A 20,833-nucleotide genomic window follows, 5' to 3' on the forward strand; every position below is an offset into this window, starting at 1 on the left:
GATCTTCCTTTTCTTTTTCCTGTTCTTTTATGTGTAAATTTTAAACCTTCCCCTTCGCCCTCTGTAAAAATTTCAGTGGACTTGTCTTCTTGATACAACTAAGACTTATATAAGACTGAAGAACCTGAGGAAAGGGGTTTTTATACTATGGATTTATGTTCAAGGCATATAATTAACCAGGCATTAAGATATTTCTTCATGTTGACAAGTATGATTGGTAATCAAATCCATCAAGGAATCGTTGGATTATTTTTATGTCAATTGATTTATTGATGCTGCAATACATGTTAGAATATCCTATTAAGATAATTTTGGAGAACTAGGAGAACTAGAACCTTAGAGCTATAAAGGACCAAATGGATCATCTATTACACCCTTTTAATTTTATAGATAAAGAAAATGAGTCCCAGAGAAGTGCAGCAACACACAGCTAATTAATGTCAGAGCAGGACATTACAAAACAAAACAAAAAACAAAATATGCAATGTACAGATTGCCGGGGGGGGGAGGAAGGTGAGTGAGAGAATTGTGAAAATTCTTCAATACTATATTAAGGAATTTGGGCTCTTTTCAATAAGTAATGAAGAGCAAGTGAGTCTTTCAAGCAGAGGAACATGATTAAAGTAGTTTTAAAAAGATGAATTTGACAATGGTCTAAAACATTGCTTAAAGGGGAAAGAAATCATAAGGATATATGTGACATTTAATCTATTTACCTAGAAAAAAACAAATGATTTTTCCAAATATTTTCAAAATATTCATTTATAGTCATGCAACTGACATGACAAATAATTTTTGAATCTTAAATGAAAGTAAATTCCAAAAGATCACTTCTTGATAATGTCTTAGTTCTAATTAGTGTCTATGTTTGAAGGTAAAAAAATAACTACTTTTGAAATCTATAAAGAGGAATCCATAAAGAGGCTTTTTAAATTCCATTGGATCAGTGAGATTTATTTATTTTTCCCACATATTTCCACACATTATGCTCTTCTGAGTTCTCTCCAAAGAAGTTTCAGCTGGTAAACCCCTGGCTGCAAGAGCTTATGATGGAACATGCTAAATTTTTTATAAGATCATTAACAATCAAAGCACCATTCTTGGATGGTAACTCAAAGTACTTTTCAGCCATTACATTCAGCTAAGCTTGTCAGCAGCCCTACAGGGGAAACACGGACCTGGAATTATTATCCTGTATCCATACCTGGTAATTTAAACCTGACTTTTCAAAATCAATGGCAGGGGTGCAAAAATATCCAGCGGGATGCCTGGTCCCTAATGGGAACTAAGTTAAGGCAAGAAAGACCTAAGTTCATAGAATTATAGGATTTGGAGCTAGGAGAAATCTCAGAAATTAACATAGTACAAGTCAAGTCAACATTTAAATGCCTATTATAGATGGAGAAAAGCACTGTGCTGGAGGAGGGGGTTAGGGAAGGGAGGGAAATACACTAGTTGGAGAAGATGTAAGTCTAGTCTTTATGAAAATAATGATCTAGTAGAGACATATGATACACACCCAAATAACTATAATATAAGAAAAAGACAAGCAAAATATTATGTGAGGTTTCAAAGGAAAAAGAAAAAGGTAGATTTGGAGTGAAGAGGGCATTATGGACAACAGGAACATATGAGCAAAAGCATGATGTGTTTTATAAGGTGTTCAATTTCATTTTAAGTTTACTAAAAACCAAACACGATCAAAATGGTCACATATTGATCATTATTCTTATCAACAAAATGAATTATTTAATACTGATACTACAGTTGAACTTAATGCAGAAAAAGACTAGATGCCATTAATTCAACTGACTGTAATTTAAGCAACATTTACTAAGGTTCTATTGTGTTCTTAAAATAACAACAACAAAAAAAAAAAACAAAAAAAAAACAGTCTTTACCTCCAGGGAGATGATGGGGAGGATACAATTGGTACACAAATAAATAATTGCAACCTTTTCCATGGTTTGAAAAGAAGAGAAGAACACTAATAAGGTGTGAGGAGTAGGTGGGAAGGTCTGTACAAGCCTACATGGAAATAGCACCTGAACAAAGTTTTGAAAGGATCCCAGAGGTAGAGGTTTGGAAAGAATATTCTAAGTATGAAGTGCAGCTTATGCAAAGACTTGGATGTAGTAAGATGCTTTCTTAAGTCTGTTCTCAGCTTTTTGTATTGTAATTTGCCTCTTTCTCCTTACTATGAAGATGTGGGAGAAACAAAAGGATTCCTGTCGATAATAATTCTCTTGGAACAGCAAGAAGTCCAATTTATCTTGAATGCAGAGTCTGTGAAGAGTGGTAATATACAATAATCCAACAAAGGTTTTGCAAAGGAAAGATCATTAGTAACTACTTTGAAGAAAGCAGTTTTAAGTAAAAGTGATAAGATCAAAGAGGAGAGGAAATAGAGAAAATAAATAGAGATAGTTTGGAGTTTCTTCCCTAATCAATTTCCAAACCTAGAAGTTAGTCAAAGGCAAAAGGGAGAGAGAAGAAATCCTCATGAAGTTAATATGAAGAAGAGAGTTGTATTTGTTCAGGGTTGTTCCAAGGAAGCAGGAAATAGAAGCCGCAGGGAGGGAGAGTTTTGGCCCCTCCTAAAGAAATTTTCTTGCATCTAGAACAGATCAATAATAACACGAAATTCCTTGTGAGATAGTGGACTCCTCATCACTGGAGATAGAGACAAATTGGCCATCATCATCATCATTGTAATATTTGTAATGCACTTCAAAGCTTAGAATTTACAAGGTACATCTTGTTTGGACAAAAAGCTAAATAGCACATATTCAGGCTCTTATGCTCCTTTATAACATAATAGGGGGAGAGGGAAAGGAGAGACAGAGAGAGAGAGAGAGAGAGACAGAGAGAGAGAGAGAGACAGAGAGACAGAGACACAGAGAGAGACATAGAGAGACAGAAAGCTTTCTTAAGTCTGCTCTCAGCTTTTTGTATTGTAATTTGCCTCTTTCTCCTTACTATGGAGATGTGGGAGAAACAAAAGGATTCCTATCGATAATAATTCTCTTCCAAAAGGGCTTGTGTGGAAAATGAGATAGGAAAGTAAGTAGTGAATTTCTGGTTAGGAGATAGCTTAAAACCCTCCATAGCATGGATCATCTGTGTCTCCTTACATTAATATTCCAAGTGAGTAGAAGAAGGGAAAACAAGAGGTGCAAAGCATCACAATCCACAGAAAGACGGCTCCATGTGATTACCTGTCTCATGTCATTAGTGTTCCCTGACTCCCTCTCTCTCATCACATCCTTGAGTAGCTAGGTGGTGCTTCAGGGACTTTCTGAAGGATCCAACTGAATTAGCAGACATGCCCTATTCTCTAACAGAGCAATGGGGATGAGATTCCTACCTGTTCACTGAAGTCCAATCAGGAGATGATGCCAGTGGGCAGCAGTAAGGAATTAAAGATGAAAACACAGCAGCCACTGGCCTGAGATTTCAGAATGATTTTTTAAACTAGTAATTTAATATTCCTAGGAATATTAGGAATATAATAAAAACGTGTATGTATTTTCATATGTGTATTTTTGGTTGTTCAATCACGTCAGGTGTATCTTACTCTTTCTGAGCCCATTGGGCATTTGTTTGTTTGTTTGGCAAACACTTCCTTTTCCTCCTTGTTTGACATATGAGGAAACTGAGGCAAAACAGACTGAAAGTATCTGAGGCTGGACTTAAAGTCAGGTCCTCCTAATTCCTGAGCCAGAGCACTATCCACTGTACCAACTAGCTGCCTGTGTAAACCTTTATATTTATATGTCTATATTTTTGTTTGTGTAGTCCAAATAAGCTCTGAGGTATCCTTATCCCAACTCCCACTCGCATGTGAGCTAGGTTTCAAAATCTACTGTTTACATCTCCCTACAAGTATTTGTGAGGTGTCAGTGGTGATTCTCTAGTATCATCACCCATCCTTTCCCCTGAACCCTATAATTTTCTTCAAGATTATCAATTGTGAATCAATTTAGTCAGTCAGTCTTAAGTACCTTTTATAAAGGGTTATTTTCAAAACGCTTTATTTGAGAACAGTTGGTATAAATGTCTACAACAGCCTCTCCCACAAGGTCTAGGGGAAAGTAGGCTCAAACTTGGAGGGTGTAAATTGCAAAGGGGTAATTCATAGTTTCCAATTGCGGGAAATCCTTTTCTCTTACAAATCCCCCATAGACTTGGTTTGATTTATCTGCTAGGCTCCTTGTGGTACAATAAGATCTGTCCGTCCTTGGCTCCCAATGCAAACATTGCCACCAATCATTGATGCCTTCGGGGACAACACAAGGACACAGACCGTTATATGGGGAGTCCATCCAGATTCTTCCAAATCCTTCAAAACTCACCCCAATCAATGGCAGAATAGCATGGAAAAGACATAGCCAAGTTAAGATGGAGGCTTTCCCTTTTAGCCACACTTACTCTAATTTCTGGAAATCAATCTCTTCTCAACTCACTTGATAATTTATAGATGATTCCTGGTCCTATCCAAACAACATTCTTATGTATATAATTCCTGTGTGAAGATCTCTTGGTACTTAGTCTAAGACCTCTGGGTAATGGATAGATTGTGATATATCTTCAATTGAGTAAGACTAACATGGGGTGGATGGTTTTGACCCCATTCTTACATATGTATTCATACATATGTTCATTTCACATGTGTATGTAAAACTGTACTGCTAGGGAATTGGGGGAATCATCTCTCACAAGGGGTTGTGGCTCTGGACTTAGGCAGAAAAAGATTCAGTCTTAGAGGATTCTGACTTTAAAGGCTTTTTTCACACTCTTATTATGTCTCACCTGAAATTATGCCAGGAATATCCCTACAAATAAAACTAAGGTTTGCCTTCTGTCTAAGATCTCTTTGAAAGGTATTATTAAAAAGATCCCTTCTAGAAAAGTTACTCAGTGTACAAAGTAGTAGGTGTCATGTATAGGACAACTATTTATATCCTCCACTACAAAAGAAATGCTTAAAATTCAGAATACTTAAGAGCACACATTGACAAACATTTGAAACATGAAACAGTAAATCTTTACTCTTTTTATACTCTTCTGACTTGTAGCACTGCTGAACGTATTTGTCTTTCACCTCTTATCTCACTGTTTTAGCCACAGGTAATTCCAGGTTTGTATATTCTGCCAATCCAGTAATGTCTGGTTCATTTTCAAGCAATACTTATCTTCTCTTCCAAGAAGGATGTAGCTGCAAAAAAGAACCTTCCTCTGGGGCAACCAAAACCCAGACCTTTCAACAGCTCTGGACCTCTCAAGTCCACAAGATGCTGCCAAATCTTTGAACATTCATTTCAAAATCACTGTTCAGGCACCTGAGTTCAGGGGAAAAAATAGAAAGCAGAGGAGACAGTAAGTTCTTGAGGTCCAACTTCAGGATCCTCTAAGCAAGCATAGGTTTTTACTGCTATGGGCATCTCACCACCATAGCTGCCTCTTGGGAGGGAGAGGAGAGGAAAAGAGAAATCTGCCCCCTCTCTAAAAGTCTGAGAGAAGATAGAATCCCAAGCTCTGTGCCCGAAATAGAAAAAGGGTAGACATTCTTTTCCTTCTAATTCCACTAATTGTCCTGCATTTCCTGAATTAGTTACCTATCAAAATAATTTATGTTTAAATATGTATATTTATTTCTTAACTTTGTTGTTTTATAAATATGCTATCTTATATTACCAATCTCCCACAAGCCCTTTTTATATCTCTCTTTACTATTCCTTTGCTGCTCTCACCCAAAATGACAAAAAGGGTGGGAATTAAATGTCTTGATCCCATTCTACAAGGTGGTAGTCTAATCCAGGTCAACATTCTTTCTGTCCATCTGACATTATTCATTGTTATTCTCTCATAGGCATAGTATACTATAATGTATACTTGGGGTTGCAAGCCAGTTCGCTGCACAGTGTTGCCAATGCATTTTTCTCTGTGAAAGTTTTTGTCATCTTGGATGAAGGCAGCAGGGCAATGGTGAACAGATATAGGGCTTGTGGGGGGTATGTAATGTATGTTGCCATACTTATAAACAACAACAATGGTTATTAAGGAATCAAATGGCTTTCATTCTTAATCATTAAAACTGAGTAAAAATGAAAAATCGAGGAATAAAGAAAACAGATAAAATTGAACTCTTCTCTTCCTCTTTCTCACCCTGTAGTTCCAGCAGAATGTATTTTGTTAGTGTCCAGGTACCATGTTATCAGTTCTTAGTTAGTTCTCCAGGGGATGTCAGCCCTGAAGATGGCTAGATTATACTGAGCCATGTAAAAGGTCTTTTCTAGCTGCTCAAATGACACATAGAACTATAACTCTGTTGTCATTTCTAGAATATTTGACCTTTTAGCCATAGAAAGCAGAGGAGAACAATATATGCATGTCCTCCTAGTAGTGTAACACAACAATTCTTTTTTCTTTCTAAAATGCCTTCTTACTACCCAGGAGATTTGTCAGCTACTAAAACATCTGTTCTTTCCAAGGAGAGACATAACTATGAGAGGGACTGAGTTTTTTCCTCAGGTACTAGAATTTAGAGAATGATGATATTCCTTATAGTCCTTAAGCAGAATAAAAACAATTCAACTTAGAACCTAATTAGCATGAATAATGAGTTAAACTAAAGGCTACAGAGGGTGCCTTCTTTTTACCAGTTCACTCCAAATAAGCTGTTACCCTCACCACACTTGGTAGACTACCTTTAATGGATCCCAGGATCTCTATTTCATCTCTCTGTGTGTGCATTTGCCTTAAAAAGTTGATGGAATTAACTTTTCATGCACTTGACCCAGTTTCATTTTATAATTATCCCAGTTGTAAAAAAAATGCTAGCTATGCCTCTGGTTTCAAAATGATAATTTTCTTAATTACAATAATAATAACAATGACAACAACAAACTATTATTATTGCTTACTCCAATAGAGCATAAGTTCCTTAAAGGAAGGGGTTGTTTTCATTTTAATCTCTATCCCAAATATCTAGCACAGTGACTTTCACAAAGGAATAGAGGTTACACCTATGATTTCATTAGAATGGAGAGCTCTCAGGTAAGGAAACTCCTAACATTGCAGGGAAGGACTGTTTTCTTTTTTAAACTTAATTTTTTAATGTATTTGTTTATTTAAAGCTTAAATGCAAAATAAGAAAAAAAAATAAGAAAAGAAAACAAAAACATGGTACTATGCCTGGCAGAACATGGGGAAGTATCAAAATATTTAACAATAAATTTCCATTTCAATAAAGCATATATAATAATAGAAAATATTGTATTTAGAACTCGCCATCTTTTCTTGCTTCCTTTTTCTTTTGTGACCTTCTGTGCACGTTTTACTTTATTCTTTTTTTTTTACCTTTCCCCCCTCCAACTCCCCAAAGAAGTCTACAGTTAAACACGGATATATTTATGTATACATGTATACATAATATATATGTATATATTTATATACATATATATACATATATATAAACATATATATAGATAGATAAATCCACATATCTAAAACGATATTGAAATGACTGACATAATATAGATTTCTCTCTTGATGAATCTTTTTTTAAGTTTGATTTGAGATCAATGATTACTACCTTTTATTTTCTCTAATAAATTCTCCTTGGAAGGAATTCTTAAATTCATTCATGGTCTCACAGATGTATGCCCCCTTCCAACTAGTATATATTTTAATCCATCCTTTTTTCTCCCTTATCTTATGTTAATCATGTCTGTGTCTTTCTAATAATCTATCAAACAGGATCTAAATATGCTTTTATAATTAGAATATTTCTTGAATACAAGTTCAATATTTGGGCTATCCATTAATCATCACTCCTTCTCAGTATGTAACTAGATCACCTCTTTAATTATGAGGCAGCTAGATAATAAAGTGTGATAGAATTCTGAACCTGGAGTCAGGAACACCTGACTTCAAATTTGACCTCAAGCTAATAGGCTATATGATCTTAGTCACTTAACTTCTGTCTGCATTGGTTTCCTGATCTGTAAAATGGAGATAATAATATCATCTGTTTCCCAGTGTTATTGTAAGGATACAATGAGATAATGTATATAAAGCACTTTGCGAACCTTTAAAAGACAACATTAATATTAGCTATTATTATTAATTTTTATACAATATCTTATGCACAAGTCATAATTGGTAATATATTTTACCTTGTGCCTTTCAAGGCTCATCTAGGTGATCTGGAAAAAGAGAGGGCATCTAAGGGATAAACCTTTGCCTATAAGACTTTAAGCCTTTTGGCTCTTTCATTTCTTGTTCTAGAATCTTATTTTCTAACATAATTTTAACTGTCCTCCCCTCCTCTTCTCATACCAACTTTTCACTGAAGTTACCTCAAGGTACCTGTTGATTTAATTTGGAGTTTGTCAAGTTCTTCAGACTTTTGTTTTACCTCTAGTCTTAGCAATAGATATTAACACATAAATGATGGTGGATTTATACCATCATGAGAGTCTGTTTGCTTATGTTTATTGAAATAATGAACATAAAGGTGAAATAACAGAATGTCCCATGAAATGATGTTTTTTGTTGCCTTTGGGTACAGGATAAAATAACAGGATGAAATAGAATATTTTCCTCACTGAAGAGTATGAATGAGCCATTCTTCTATTTATCAACAAATTATAGCATTATTCAACTCCATTATTTATTTATTTTAATCTTCAGTTCCAAATTCCCTTCCTCCCCCAACCTTCTCTTCATCAAGAAGTCAAAAAAATTTACATCCATTATAATATAAACTCATACAAAACATATTTTCACATTAACCATGCTACCAAAAAAAGGTAAGAAAAAATAAAGTGGGGGAAAAAAAGGCTTAAATGTGCATTAAAAGTTCATCAGTTCTCTCTAGAGCTGGATAGCATTTTTAAAAATTATGAGTCTTTTAGAATTGTTTTAGATCCATTGTGTTGATCAGAGTAGTTAAATCTTTCACAGTTGATTATCATTATAGTATTGCTGATACTGCATGCAGTGTTCTCCTGGTTCTACTCACTTCACTTTGATTCAGTCCATATATGTCTTCCCTTGTTGTTCTGATACTATCTTTCCTATAATTTCCTAGAGCACAATGATATTCCATCACAATCATATACTATAACAGCATTCCTGAAATGATGGATATCCCTTCAATTTCTAATTCTTTGCCATCACAAAGAGAGTTGACATAAATATCTTTGCACATAGAGGTCCTTTATATTTCTCTTTTATCCCTTTATTTCAACTCAATTTAACAAAGATTTTTTTAAGCATCTACTATGTGCAAACTATTATGCTATGGATGTTCTTCAGGACCTTCAGAAATGTATATACCTCACGGATGACTGGACAAAGATGGCACATTTGTAGTGCCAACAGTTAAATTATTGTTTGGAAACTAACAACAATGGAATTTGAAGCCCTCTCTAGCCCCCTTTCCACCATTCTATCACTCTTGATTAAAAATGGGATGGGAGATGCATAGTATTGAGGGCTGTTTCATATTTTTGCCTTTCACATAAAGGTAGCATGATGTCATAGATCAAATGTTTGGCTTGAAGTTAGGATAATCAAGATTCAAATTTTACCTTGGGAACAATTACTAGCTGTGTGATTTTAGAGAAGTTATTTGAGATTTATATATCTCAAACAATTGTTTAGGACTTCTAAAATAAGTCTTAGATGGATTGTGATAAGCATTGTTAGAGAGTTGCTAATGCAGTCCTGGATCTTTCATGTATTTGTAATACCCAAGTGGCCTCTAAATCAAGTGAAGCTCTGGAGAAAGACTTTTGTGAAGGGAGAGAAAAAACAAAGAAAGATGGTCAGTTTAGAGTTCAGTCCTTCTAGACCTTTCCACATTTCCCAGAAGAAATGCTACCAGAAAAAAAAAAAAACATCTTTTCAAATAACTGCCAAGTATTAGAAATTCTAAGACAGTCTTCACTAATCTCCTCACTGAGTCTCCTAAGCAAGCAGTCAATACTGCTCTCCAGGGGCAAACAGGAGAGGGAACTGAATCTCTATGCATAAGACAACTATAAAAAATAAACTTGGCAATAAGTATTTTTTCAGCCAAAATGAATTTTTAGGTCACTCATGCTGTTTGCAAGGCCCTCTGGCTATGAATTGAGCCGTGATATATATCTAGATATTCAACTTTTATCCAAGGGAGACATACCATAGCTAGGCTGGCCCTTCATCACCTCTCCTGTGTGATCTCTTAACAAACTCACTCAGTGAGATTATACTAATGCTAAGGGGCATGAAGGGAATTGAAGAAAACAACATAGCTTTTCATAGATTTCTCTCTTCTCCAAACTCCTGTCCCAGCGGCTTTACAAGGTACATTTTCTGATATAAAACAATCCTGCCTGGAAAATAAGATAAGCTGCATCCTGACTGTTTTAGAGGCAAGCTGGTCACATCTGTTACACAAATTTCCTCCAAAGACATTGTGAAAGCTTTACTTATTTATACCATACAGTCCTATCTGTACAAATAGTAAATTAGGTTCCCTTTTTAAATGAGAGTTTCAGCTACAGAGAGTATTTAAATAGAGTCTGGAGCATATTCTCAAACAGGGAAAGTCCCAAAGGTGGTGGAATTGTCAGAAAGATGAAGTGCTTTTATCCCGATGTAGTTTTATAGGCATAACTTTAATATACTACATTTTTGAAAGGGAAAGTGAAAGATTCTCACTTAACAAAATCTACAATAAGGATTTAGTTCAGTCACGAGGAAAAATTAAGTCCTGTTTGCAAGAATTTGTTTAGTTCCTGTGTGAGCTTGGGCTAGATTCAGGTGGTTCTTGTAGGAAAAGGACTTTAACCTCAGGGTCCTCTGCAGCCCAGATAACCATGCTCCCACAAGGGACCCTGCTTTTGGATTCATTCCAAAATGAGCTCAATTCTTGAGGACCCTGATCCCAGAGAAAGGAGGAAAGGTGTTTCTTGCATTCTCTGACTCAGTTCCCCCATTCTAGAATTCTAGGAAAAAAATCTCTAAAATGAAGTTTAACCAAAAAATACTTTTATTCAAGAGAGATTGATAAAATCTTTATTAGAATGACACTCACTGAACTGACTCAAATTTATAAAAAATCAAGCCATTCTCCAATTGATAAATGGTCAAAGGATATGAACAGACAATTTTCAGATGAAGAAATTGAAACTATTACCACTCACATGAAAGAGTGTTCCAAATCACTATTGATCAGAGAAATGCAAATTAAGACAACTCTGAGATATCACTACACACCTGTCAGATTGGCTAAGATGACAGGAAAAAATAATGATGAATGTTGGAGGGGATGCGGGAAAACGGGGACACTGATGCATTGTTGGTGGAGTTGTGAACAAATCCAGCCATTCTGGAGAGCGATCTGGAATTATGCCCAAAAAGTTATCAAACTGTGCATACCCTTTGATCCAGCAGTGTTTCTATTGGGCTTATACCCCAAAGAGATACTAAAAAAGGGAAGGGGACCTGTATGTGCCAAAATGTTTGTAGCAGCCCTGTTTGTAGTGGCTAGAAACTGGAAAATGAATGGATGCCCATCAATTGGAGAATGGCTGGGTAAATTGTGGTATATGAATGTTATGGAATATTATTGCTCTGTAAGGAATGACCAGCAGGATGAATACAGAGAGGCTTGGAGAGACCTACATGGACTGATGCTAAGTGAGATGAGCAGAACCAGGAGATCATTATACACTTCGACAACGATATTGTATGAGGATGTATTCTGATGGAAGTGGATTTCTCTGACAAAGAGACTTAACTGAGTTTCATTGGAGAAATGATGGACAAAAACAGCTACACCCAAAGAAGGAATACTGGGAAATGAATGTGAACTATTTGCATTTTTGATTTTCTTCCCGAGTTATTTTTACCTTCTGAATCCAATTCTCCCTGTGCAACAGGAGAACTGTTCAGTTCTGCAAATATGTATTGTATCTAGGATATACTGCAACATATTTAACATATATAGGACTGCTTGCCATCCTGGGGGGGGGGAGGAGGGAGGGAGGGGAAAAAACGAAACATAAGTGATTGCAAGGGATAATGTCGTGTAAAAATTATCCTGGCATGGATTCTGTCAATACAAAGTTATTATTAAATAAAATAAAATTTATAAAAAAAAAAAAAAAAGAATGACACTCACTGTGTAAGAAAAGTAGTAAATATCAGGTATAAGAGAGCTATTTGTTTCCTTTACCACAAAATGTACACAATTTAAATACAAAAAAAATCATAAATGGATATTAACAAATACTTAAAACATGAGTTTTAAGATCAATTTGTCAGATCTGTGGAGGATGGATTAAAATGAGAAGAACCTTGAGGCTGGGAATCAGACATGAGGTGATGAAGACCTATACTAGGGTAGTGACAGTGTCAGAGAGTGAGAAATGAGGCATTAAGGCTTCATGCCAAGCTGAGCTACTTGAAACCATCAAGTTACCAATTCAACATCTTACTAGATATAAGGACAAACTTCCTGGTAAAATGGAAGTTTCTGGATTACAAAACTTGATTTGTAAAGCTGCTCCATCTCACAGTTCAACACCCTTCTTTTGGAAAGGCGGAAACTGGAACTTAGTTGAGTGCCTAGCAGATAGTAAGCATTTAATAAATACTTGTTGACTGACCAAGAGATGAAAGCATCTCTGAAGTTTTGTAAGGGAAGAGTAGCTACTTTCTTTTTTAAATGTGTAGAAACCAATAAAAAACAATGTTGATATGTCATAGGTTCATGAACATACTTGAAACAAACTTGAAAGGGATTTTGGGGATCTTAGCCATTCACTTTCACTTTCCAGTAGAGGAAATGGAAATTCAGAAAATTAAGTGTATCATTCAAGATCACACAAAGTATCAGAGGTACAATTCAAATTTGGATACTTTAACTCTAGAGCCCATCTTTCTCCCTACTGTACTATAATACTTTCTCATGAAGCCATCCAGGGATAAAATGATCTTGACTACATCATTAGGTCTGGCATGGAGAGGAATAGAAAAAAGTGATAGCTGTTCTGCTGCCAGCCATTGATGTGAAAAGTTTATGATATCTCTAAGAAGATAAACATTTAACTTACTTCCAGGACATGCACAGAAAAAAGCCCACTCCCTTTTCTCCCTCTCTCCTCCTCTCTTTCCCTTTTTCTCTCTTTCTTCCTCCTTCTCTCCTTCCTTCTCTCTCTCCCTCCCCTCTTTTTCTCCCCTCTTCTCTGTCTCTTTCTCTCTCTTTCTCTCTCTGTCTCTCTCTTGTCTCTCTCTCCTTCTCTCTGTCTCCCTCTGTTTCTCTGTCTCTGTCTGTCTTTCTCTCTTTATTAAAGCACACTCATTAACATTTATACCTTGTTCATTATAAGCAGTAACTTTAAGAACTTGCCCATTTATCTTTCTAGATTTCATTAATTCTTTTGTCTTCAAGATTGAGAGAATCGTTTTCAGATATCAGCAATGAAGCAAAGTCCCATGTGATTACTGCTTTTTAATTTGTGATATCAAAGCCTCTGTCTAGCATTGCTGACTAAATGGGTATGAGGGGGGATGCCAGAGCACTCTATCCATTAGATTCTCTAAAGTTGTGCTCCAAAGGCCTTTGTTCTAATCTTCCTCTATAATACATAAGAAAAATGAATCTTGCTACAAGCTGTCATTTACTTCTGTTTAGTAATGAAGGTCATCTAGTGCCATTATCCAACCACACTTCTTTTTTCTATCTAGGCAATCTCCCAAGAAGAAGGATGGCCAGTGCCTTCTCTCGGTTTCTAACTGGCCGAAGTGCCTCCCTGTTCTTGGCTACTGTTGGCACTGGTGCCTTAACAGGTAGCTACCTGCTGAATCAGCAGAGTGTGAGTGCTCATGCTCAGGAAAGGACCAGGCTCTTTCCTGCAAGGTAAATAATTTCCCTTGCCTTAAAAAATAACTTCATGTGAGAGTCAGTGACAGCTTCTCAGTGCCAGAAAACTGTTATGTGGTGGGGATGGTGGTTTTATAGGAATGAAAATTCCTAGTCTTGCCCTGCTCTTAAAAATGATCAAATAAGAAACATTCCAATGTCTATTGTATGGAAGGCACTACAGGCCAGTTCCACAAAGGATACAAATAAACAAAGATGTGCTCTTCCATAATTGAGTTGAATTATAAGGCAGGCATGCCAGAGAACCTTTTTTTTTTTAACATGGATACCACAGAAATATAGCATTTCAGTGATCCAAGATAATTCCAATAGACTTGGGGTGGAAATTGCCATGCACATCCAGAGAGAGAACTATGGAGACTGAATGTGGATTGAAGCATAGTATTTTCATCTTTTTCTTTTTTGTGTTTTTTCCCTTTTTATCTGTTTTTTTTTTTCATTGTACAACATGACAAATATGGAAATATGTTTAGAAAAAAAAGAATTATAACATTTCAAATTTGGAAGAGACCTCAGTACTCAATTCATGCTAGTGATTTTAATCTGAGGTCTAAGAACTTAAATTTTTGTGGTATATGAAAATTATGGAATATTATTGTTCTGTAAGAAACGACCAACAGGATGATTTCAGAAAGGCTTGGAGAGACTTACATGAACTGATGCTGAATGAAATGAACAGGACCAGGAGATCATTATATATTTCAACAACAATACGATATGATGATCAATTCTGATGAATGTGGCCATCTTCAGCAATGAGATGAACCAAATCAGTTCCATTAGATCAGTAATGAATTGAACCAGCTACCCAGTGAAAGATCTCTGGGAAATGAGTATGTACCACTACACAGAATTCCCAATCCCTCTATTTTAGTCTGCCTGCATTTTTGATTTCCTTCACAGGCTAATTGTACACTATTTCAAAATCCGATTCTTTTTGTACAGCAAAATATAATATTGTATTTAATTTATGCTTTAACATATTTAACATGTATTGGTCAACCTGACATCTGGGGGAGGGGGTGGGGGGAAGGAGGGGAAAAATTGGAACAAAAGGTTTAGGAATTGTCAATGCTGTTAAATTACCCATGTATATAATCTGTAAATAAAAAGCTATAATGAAAAAAAAACTTAATTTTTTTTCAATAACTGTAGTTTAATAGCCCTATGTATTTTATTTTATGTATTTAAGATTATTCTGAGAAGAGGTCTATAGGATTTTCCATATTGCTAAAGGGGTCCAGGACACAAAGAAATATAAGAATACCCTTTTTAGCCTAACTCATCTACCTGAAAAATACTCTCTAAAACATATATTCTATAAATTCAAGGGTAGGAATTGTTACACTTTTGTCTTTGTGTTTCCAGCATCTAATATTGTACCTGGTGTGTAGACAGTGGGTGCTTAGTTAGTACCTATTGATTGATTAATATCCAACAAGTGCTGATCCAGGACTTGAAGACCTCCAATGAGGAGGTATCTGCTGCTTCTCAAGGCAGCCCATTTCACTTTAGAACAATTCTAATGTGTGTGAAGTTCTCTTTACATCAAGCCTAAATATGACTCTTTCCAATTTTTGCCTATCATTCCTTGTCTCATTCTCAGCAGGCAAACAGAACAAATTCCATCCATTGTCAACTGAAATCCTTATGTTACTGAGAAGTATCTTTGGTAGCAACAAAAAGGGACTTTAATTAAAGCAAAGGAAAATACACAACAGCACATAGCACCAGAGATTAGGAGGGCCTCCAAGGAGCAAAAGCAGTAAGGTTAAGATACCTAAAGACTGGGGAGGCTGAAGAATGGTAGCATCAGGTCAAAACAGTGAGCTCCAGGTACAATCAATTTTTTGTAGTTTTTTTTTTTAAGCTGGTTTTTTAAAGCTACTTTGGACAAGTGTCCTCCGGCAATTGGGTGATTCAAAGGCTGAAGCCTGGTCATCCCATAGCTGGCTGCATTCAATACCCCTTTCCATATGAGAATCCTTATAATACTTAAAAATGAATCAAGATAACACCACAGAAATTGTCTACCTGAATTTCAGTAAAACACTGAGCTGAGTCTCTCCTAAAATATTTGTTGACAAGATGTAGAGGTTAGAGGCTTCTTCAACTTGTGACCTCTTTTTACCTGAGAAACTTTTATGTGACCCCCCACATATATAAAATAAGTAAACAAATCAAACATTTACTGTTAATGAACCATAATTTCATAGCCTTCACATTCAGTTATGAGACCCCAATTGTAGTCACAAATCTCAGTTAAAAAAAAAAAGATTAAGAAGCTAGATAATCAAATAGATAGATCCAGAACTGGTTTAATGATTCAGACCACTACTTAACACTTACTGGCTGTATAATAGGACTCAGACATTTATTGGCTGTATGATCTTGGACCAGTCAATTAATATTTGTCTGCTTCAATTTCCTCACTAGTAAAATAGAGATATGAATAGTATCTATCTCTTACAGTTGGTATAAAACTCAGATGAGATAATATTTACAAAGCTTATGATAATGATGATAAGTAGACTAGTAGATTTAAGGAGGGTTAAATTCACTAGAAATGCTACACAAATCACTCCTTGGTCTTGTTCTCTTGAACATTTTTATGAATAATTTGTATAGTTGGGACACTTATCCAGTTTACAGATTATGTGAGGGTGGGAAGAATAGATGTGGCAAATACATGGGATGATTGAATTAGAATCCCAAAGAGATTTCAACAGTCTGGAATGATATAAAATATATATAAAAGATAAAAAGATGATTTTAATAGGGATAAATGTAATGTCACATTTCAGCTCAAAAAAGGCAACCTGGCACTAAATCCCATCAGGTTATAATTGTTCTAACTAACTCACAATGTTGGTTTGTGATCAAATGAGATTATATATGCAAAGTATTTAGTATAATGTTCTAGCTAATATTTCTGGAACTCTAATACTTTTAATGACAAGATTTTAAAATGGCATATAATGTTAATTAATTTTTATTTCTTTTTGTGTTGTTGTTCTCTCTTCCCTTGTGTTTTTGTCTTTGGAAATACAGCATCTAGCTCACAACAATGGGTTTCTTCAAACACAACCATCTTTTTTTTTAAATACCTTTTTATTTTCAAAATACATGCAAAGATAGTTTTCAACATTCACCCTTGCAAAACTTTGTGTTCCAAATTTTTCTCCCTTTGCTACCTCACTCCCTTTCCCTAGACAGCAAGTAATACAATATTGGTTAAATATGTATAATTCTATACATATTTCCACATTTATCATGCTGCCCAAGAAAAATCAGATCAAAAAGGAAAAAAATGAGAAAACAAACAAACAATAACAACAAAGTTGAAAAAACTATGTTGTGATTCACAAAATTCCTCTCTCCAGGTGCAGATGGCTCTCTTCATCACAAGTCTATTGGAATTGGCCTGTATCACCTCATTGTTGGAAAGAATCACATCCATCAAAATTGATCATCACATAATCTTCTTGTTGTTATGTACAATATTGGTTTTTTTTTTTTTGAGAATCATCAATTTCTTTCCATGATTGATAATACATTTGAGCTACTTGTGTTTTTAACCTTAATTCTCCTGGATTCATTTTTTTTTTTTCCTGAGCAGTTGGCAGTCAAATATTCCCTGTGCTTTATGCAAATGCTCTTCTGAAAAACAGTAGGAAAATGGATTATGGGCAAATGCTGATTCCTACTCTCAATACCTCTCCCCCTCAACCCTTTTCTTATTTGTGAGTCACCCAAACCAGGAAATGGTTCCCAAAATGCATCCCCACTTAAAGTTTGTATCTTTTTCTTTCTGTAGTGCAGACTATCCTGACCTACGCAAGCATAACAACTGCATGGCTGAGTGTCTCACACCAGGCATCTATGCTAGGCTTCGGGACAAGATGACTCCCAATGGCTACACCTTGGACCAGTGTATCCAGACTGGTGTGGACAATCCTGGCCATCCCTTCATTAAAACTGTAGGCATGGTTGCTGGCGATGAGGAATCTTATGAGGTAATTCTGTTGGTTTTTTGCCCCAAGAAGCTGCTAAAGGGCTAACGGATCAGTTCCTCATTCTACTTGAAGGCAATTAGAAGGATGCATTTGGATCTCACAGCACCAGAGAGGATCTTTAGAATGATTTGGGCAGATAATTCTAGTTTCCCTTTACTTCTCAAAGGGATGAGCTATATACAACAATATTCTGGAAGATGTAATCTATAATTCCTACAGTTTGTATTTCATTTACTGAAGGCAGAATAGCATTCCTCCTGCTGAGAAATATATTTCATGTCTAAGTTGTATGATTTTTGTCAATTCCATTCAGCTAACATTTACTTGGCACCTATCATACCAAAGGTACTTGTCTGTACCCTAGAGATATAAAATTAAATAAGACAGACCCACCTCCTAAGGATCTCATAATCTAATAAGGGGTACAAGAAATGCATACAAAAAACTGTGTTATAAGTAGTGAAAAATAGAGGTTCAGACAGGTGTTAATGAGATATCTAAGGAGGAAAAAAAAACACTTTTAGCAAGGTGACCAGAGAGGGCTTCATGGAGGAAATGGTATCTGACTTGGACCTTGAAGAAAAAGGAATTTTAAGGCATGGAAAGAAGGAGGACAATGGAGTCCATTCTAGACAGTAAGGGATAGTGTGAGCAAAGGCTTAGCGATTAGAAAGAGCAAAACAAGAATAGGGACACTGAGTAATCCAACTTGGTTGGAAAGAGCCATTTAAAAGAGAAATAATAAATTAGACAAGAAATGTGTTTGTGAATAAAGATTGAGTTCATTGAATGCCAGAATAAGAAGAACTTCAAACATTGATTTATAAACAGTTTTGAGACCCTGAAGTTTTTCAAGTAAAAGGGTAAAATGATCAGAACATTATATTAGGAAAATGATTTGGGTGTGAAATGTTTGCAAAAGAGATAAACTTGGAATAGGAAAGTTATTATAAGATACATAATATATTAAATTAGGTCAGACATGATAAAGGCTTAACCTTGGATGATTATAACAGGAATTAGAAGTTAAGAGATGAATAGAAGAAATAATGTGAAAGTAGAACTGACAATCAACTGATTGTATAGGAGGAATGAGGGAAAGAGAGAGAGAGAGAGAGGATTCAATTGTAAGCTTTTAGTGGGTAGGAACTGTCTTTTGCCTCTTTTTGTATCCCTAGCATTTAGCACAGTTCTTGGCACATAGTTTGTACTTAATAATACTTATTGGCTGAGATAGATAGATCATTATAAAATGTTTACTATGTGACAGGTGTTATGCTAAACATGGGAGATAATACAAACAGCAAGAGAATACTTGTTCTCAAGGAATTTATATTTTAACAGGAGAAAACAACATATGAAGGATTAATGGGGAGAAAACAACATATGAAGGATTAATGGAGAGAAAAGGGATGCTGGCATTATGTGGATCTGAAGGGGTTGGTGAGAAAAGACTTGCCTGAGCAAAAAAAAGGCAAAAGCTCATTTCTCAAAGCAGAGGACTTAGAGTCAAAATCTAAGATTCTGATGGGTAGGAGATAAGGAGAGAAAAGAATCAAAGTTGACTCTAGCTGAAGAAGTTGAGGAAATAGGTGAATGGTGATGTCATCACCAAAATAGAGGAGTTGGGGAAAGAGGTGTTTGGGGACAAAGACTATGTTCAGTATGTGATATGATGAATTTAAAATTTTGGAGGGACATCCAAGTAGAGCGATCTACTAATGACTGGAAAAGGAAGACTAGATCTCAAGGATAAGTAAGATATTGCTTATGGAGAATTAAATATAGAGATATTTTTACTAAATTCATAGAAGAGGATGACATCCCCAAAGGGGAATATAAAAGGAAAGAAAAAAAGAAGGCAGTAGCAAAACTTGGGAGATAGCTATACTAAAGAGTAAAATAAATAAATAAATAAATGAGTCAGAAGAGAGAAAGAAAATGGAGTGATGAAAAATAGGAAAAGCATGAAAATATGGGATCAGGAAAGTTATAAGAAGAGAGACTATCAAGAAAGGAGAGATGACCAAGTGATGTAAAAAGATCAAGAAGAGTAAAGAATGAATACAGGTCACTGGAGTTGTTAATTGGAACATCATTGGTCATGAGGACAAAAATTGAACTGCAAGAACCTGAAGAATAAATGTGTGGTGAGATGGTAGAGGCAAATGTAGACAATTCTACTTAGAAAAGAACTTTTCCTGATGTTACTGGTCCTCTTTGAGAGTAAAGGACAAACAGCAATATCAAAAGCCCAGAGTTTCAAGGGAGGAAAAGGATCCTTTCTAAACAGATGGTCTTCTTTGTATCAGCCTCTGGGTAAAGGGACAATGGAAAAATGACTGCTAATCTTATATCCTTTCCCCTACACAGGTTTTTGCAGAGCTTTTTGACCCAGTCATTAAGCTAAGACACAATGGCTATGACCCAACAGTGATGAAGCACCATACTGACCTGGATGCATCCAAGGTATGTTCCATCCAGCTCTTGCCCCCATGTTTCACTTTCCCACAGTGTAGATGAGTTGAGTTGAAGGGGTTTTTTGGAGATTGATTTTTTGGGGGTGGGGTGGGATGGGTTGTGTTTTATTATGTCATATATCACATAGGGACCTGAAGAAATAGAACAATCCCTGCATTTGAATGCCATTTAATGGGCCTGAATCAGACCTGGGCCTATGTTCCATTCACTCTGTCAGTCAATCAACAAGCATTTAAGTCCTTACTATGTTCCAAGCAGTGTGCTAAGTACTGGAGATACAAAGAAAGGCAGCTCTCTTTCATATGTTTGAGAGGGACACTCAAGAACATGTTTGTAGGTATCTCCTTGAAGTTCTGTGGTATCAGAAAAAACATGAGATTAACACAGAGAAGAT

The 20,833-nt window shown here is 35.8% G+C and overlaps 1 protein-coding gene across 1 annotated transcript in view; it reads left to right on the forward strand.

Moving 5' to 3' along the window:
• CKMT2 (creatine kinase, mitochondrial 2) overlaps window positions 1-20,833 on the forward strand; it is a 48,941-nt gene that overhangs the window by 14,222 nt on the left and 13,886 nt on the right. The window contains exons 2-4 of the mRNA XM_051992852.1: window positions 13,747-13,918; window positions 17,760-17,958; window positions 20,332-20,427. Of these exons, the coding sequence (XP_051848812.1) occupies window positions 13,767-13,918; window positions 17,760-17,958; window positions 20,332-20,427 (447 nt within the window). The 5' untranslated portion in view covers window positions 13,747-13,766. The remainder of the gene's footprint in view (window positions 1-13,746; window positions 13,919-17,759; window positions 17,959-20,331; window positions 20,428-20,833) is intronic.

The sequence above is a fragment of the Antechinus flavipes genome, chromosome 1, assembly GCF_016432865.1.
Source record: "Antechinus flavipes isolate AdamAnt ecotype Samford, QLD, Australia chromosome 1, AdamAnt_v2, whole genome shotgun sequence".
NCBI classification, from domain to species: Eukaryota; Metazoa; Chordata; class Mammalia; order Dasyuromorphia; family Dasyuridae; genus Antechinus; species Antechinus flavipes.